General features: G+C 55.7%; 1 protein-coding gene across 1 annotated transcript in view; it reads left to right on the forward strand.

Moving 5' to 3' along the window:
- The first annotated feature begins 719 nt into the window (after positions 1 to 719).
- The window catches only part of HAND1 (heart and neural crest derivatives expressed 1), a 2,431-nt gene continuing 817 nt past the window's right edge, over positions 720 to 2,333 (forward strand). Inside the window, exons 1-2 of the mRNA XM_027841693.1 lie at positions 720 to 1,256; positions 2,033 to 2,040. Of these exons, the coding sequence (XP_027697494.1) occupies positions 720 to 1,256; positions 2,033 to 2,040 (545 nt within the window). The remainder of the gene's footprint in view (positions 1,257 to 2,032; positions 2,041 to 2,333) is intronic.

The following is a 2,333-nucleotide window of genomic DNA, read 5'->3' on the forward strand; positions in this document are numbered from 1 at the left end:
AACTTAAAGAGGGCTGTGGGGTCTGACCCTGTTGCATCCTAGAACGCAGATAGGTGAGTTGATGAAATACTTAGCCATAATACCAACAATGATGCCCAGAAGAATGCGTGGCAGTTGTTGGCACTCAGTAAAGTGGGAACGGGGGAGTGTGTAGCGAAGGAAAATGACCAAGGATGTAGCCTTCATTCACATCGATCTCTTTATCCCAACCCACATCCTTCTCCGCTTGAACCCAGGAGCACCGAAAGTCGTTGGGGGTCCAGGGGAACTGGGTGGGGTCAGTTGGCCCGGAGGGCGGACAGCTGTCCGGTGGGCGTTGGCTGCACAGATCTCCCTCTTTTTCCTGGAGGAGGGGCAGCTGCGCTGCTTTCTCCCCTACACTGCTGGATCCGCCCCCCTGCTATTGGCTCAGGGGAAGGGTTGACATCAAAGCCCCGGCCCTATATAAGCTGCGGCCAGGAAAAGAGGCCCGAGAAGGGTTAAAACCGTCCCCTAGAGCGCCAGCGCCATAATCAGCTCTGCAGCTAAGCGGCGAAGGCAGGAGCAGTAGTCAGCCGCCCAGCCTACCCCTCCCCAGCCCTGTTCTGCTTCATCCCAGCCACCCGCACCTTCCCCGACGGGACGGGGCAGTAGCGGATGGCGCGGCGTTAGATCCAACTGCAGAGGCGAGGCTCAACTCGGGGCCACTGGGGGGGCCAGAGAGCCGCGTCCGCTTCATCATGAACCTAGTGGGCGGCTACCCCCATCCACACCCTCACCATCACCCCCCTCACCCTCATCCCATGCTGCACGAACCCTTCCTCTTCGCTCCAGCCTCACGGTGTCATCAGGAGCGGCCTTATTTCCAGAGCTGGGTGCTGAGCCCCGGAGACGTCGCCCCAGATTTTCCTGGGAGGCGACCGCCGCCCGCTGCCTACAGCCCGGATGCGGCCGGGACCGCGGGGCCAGCGCAGAGCCCTGGCAGGCTGGAGGCGCTGGGTGGCCGCTTGGGCAGGCGGAAAGGCGCGGGGCCCAAGAAGGAAAGGCGGCGCACAGAGAGCATCAATAGCGCCTTCGCAGAACTTCGCGAGTGCATCCCCAACGTGCCCGCTGACACCAAGCTCTCCAAGATCAAGACCCTCCGCCTGGCCACCAGCTATATCGCTTACCTCATGGACGTGCTGGCCAAGGACGCTCAGGCCGGGGACCCTGAGGGCTTCAAGGCGGAGCTCAAGAAAGTGGACAGCGGCCGCGAGAGCAAGCGTAAGAGGGAGCCGGTGAGTTTCCGGGCCTTTGGGGGCCTCCCTTCCCCTTGGGCCCTAGGGTCAGCTGGGCGTAGATGTGTTGCCCCGTCAGGGGCCGGATGTATGGAATGCCAGGCAGGGTAAAGTACGCAAAAGTCGCAGGCCCCGGGTTAAGGAGGTGGTGTTTATGTGTTCTTGTGTCTGCTTGGATGCGGATGACGTTTATGGCGGGTTTTCTTTTGCGTGTTGTGAATTGAATTCTTCGAAACGCTCGCCAGGGAACTCCCTGTGTGACCTTGAGCAAGTCTCTTCACCTCTTTGGGCCTCAGTTTCTTCCTCTGCAAAATTACTACAAAGATTTTCGGGAAGGAAAGGCTAAGGGTCCTTCTAGTTCGTGTTACTCCTAACAGTGATAGACGTTTTACGTTCTAAGGGCCGTCCCAACTAGGGCTAACATTTTATGTTCATTGCAGTAAATTCCCTTTTACTACCGACATTCTACAGTCTCTGTTATAATGGCACTTACAATTCCAACACATTGTGTTCTGTTCTCCAAGAACGCCTCCAGTCCTAACATTTTATTTTCTGAGATCCCCAGTCAGTTCCCACAAGCCAGAGAGGAGGACTTCGTAACAATTGCACTTTTAAAAGCTCGGCCCAAGTCTGTCTTTTTTAATCCCCGAACCAAAAGGGTAACGGTAACTTGCCACCCGGGTTTCTATACGCTTCTCTTTTCCCGGCTGCAGGCCCGGAGAAGAGATATATCTTTTTGCCCTAGAGGGCCTTCGAGGCTGGATTTCCCGGAAAAGAGTCAGTAGTCAGGAGTCAGTAGCCTTTGTGGCGAGGACACACAGCCCTAGAGTTCAAGATGCTGAAGTACTAAGCTAGATTTCAAAGTCACGAACGTTGATTTCTTTGAGGGGCACCATTTTGGGCACCCTCAACTAACTCATTTTGCCCTAGCCTTCCTCCTGGGTTGTCAGAACTTCGTTGGTGTTAGCCTTGTTTGGGGCTGCGCTGTCCTCTAGGTGCCCAGACCGTCCCCGCTGTTCCCTGGGGGTTCTTTGTATTTAATCAAAAGATCCACTTTGGGTTTAAAAAAAAAAAACT

This window comes from Vombatus ursinus, unplaced genomic scaffold (assembly GCF_900497805.2).
Source record: "Vombatus ursinus unplaced genomic scaffold, bare-nosed wombat genome assembly UNPS02014863.1, whole genome shotgun sequence".
NCBI lineage: Eukaryota > Metazoa > Chordata > Mammalia > Diprotodontia > Vombatidae > Vombatus > Vombatus ursinus.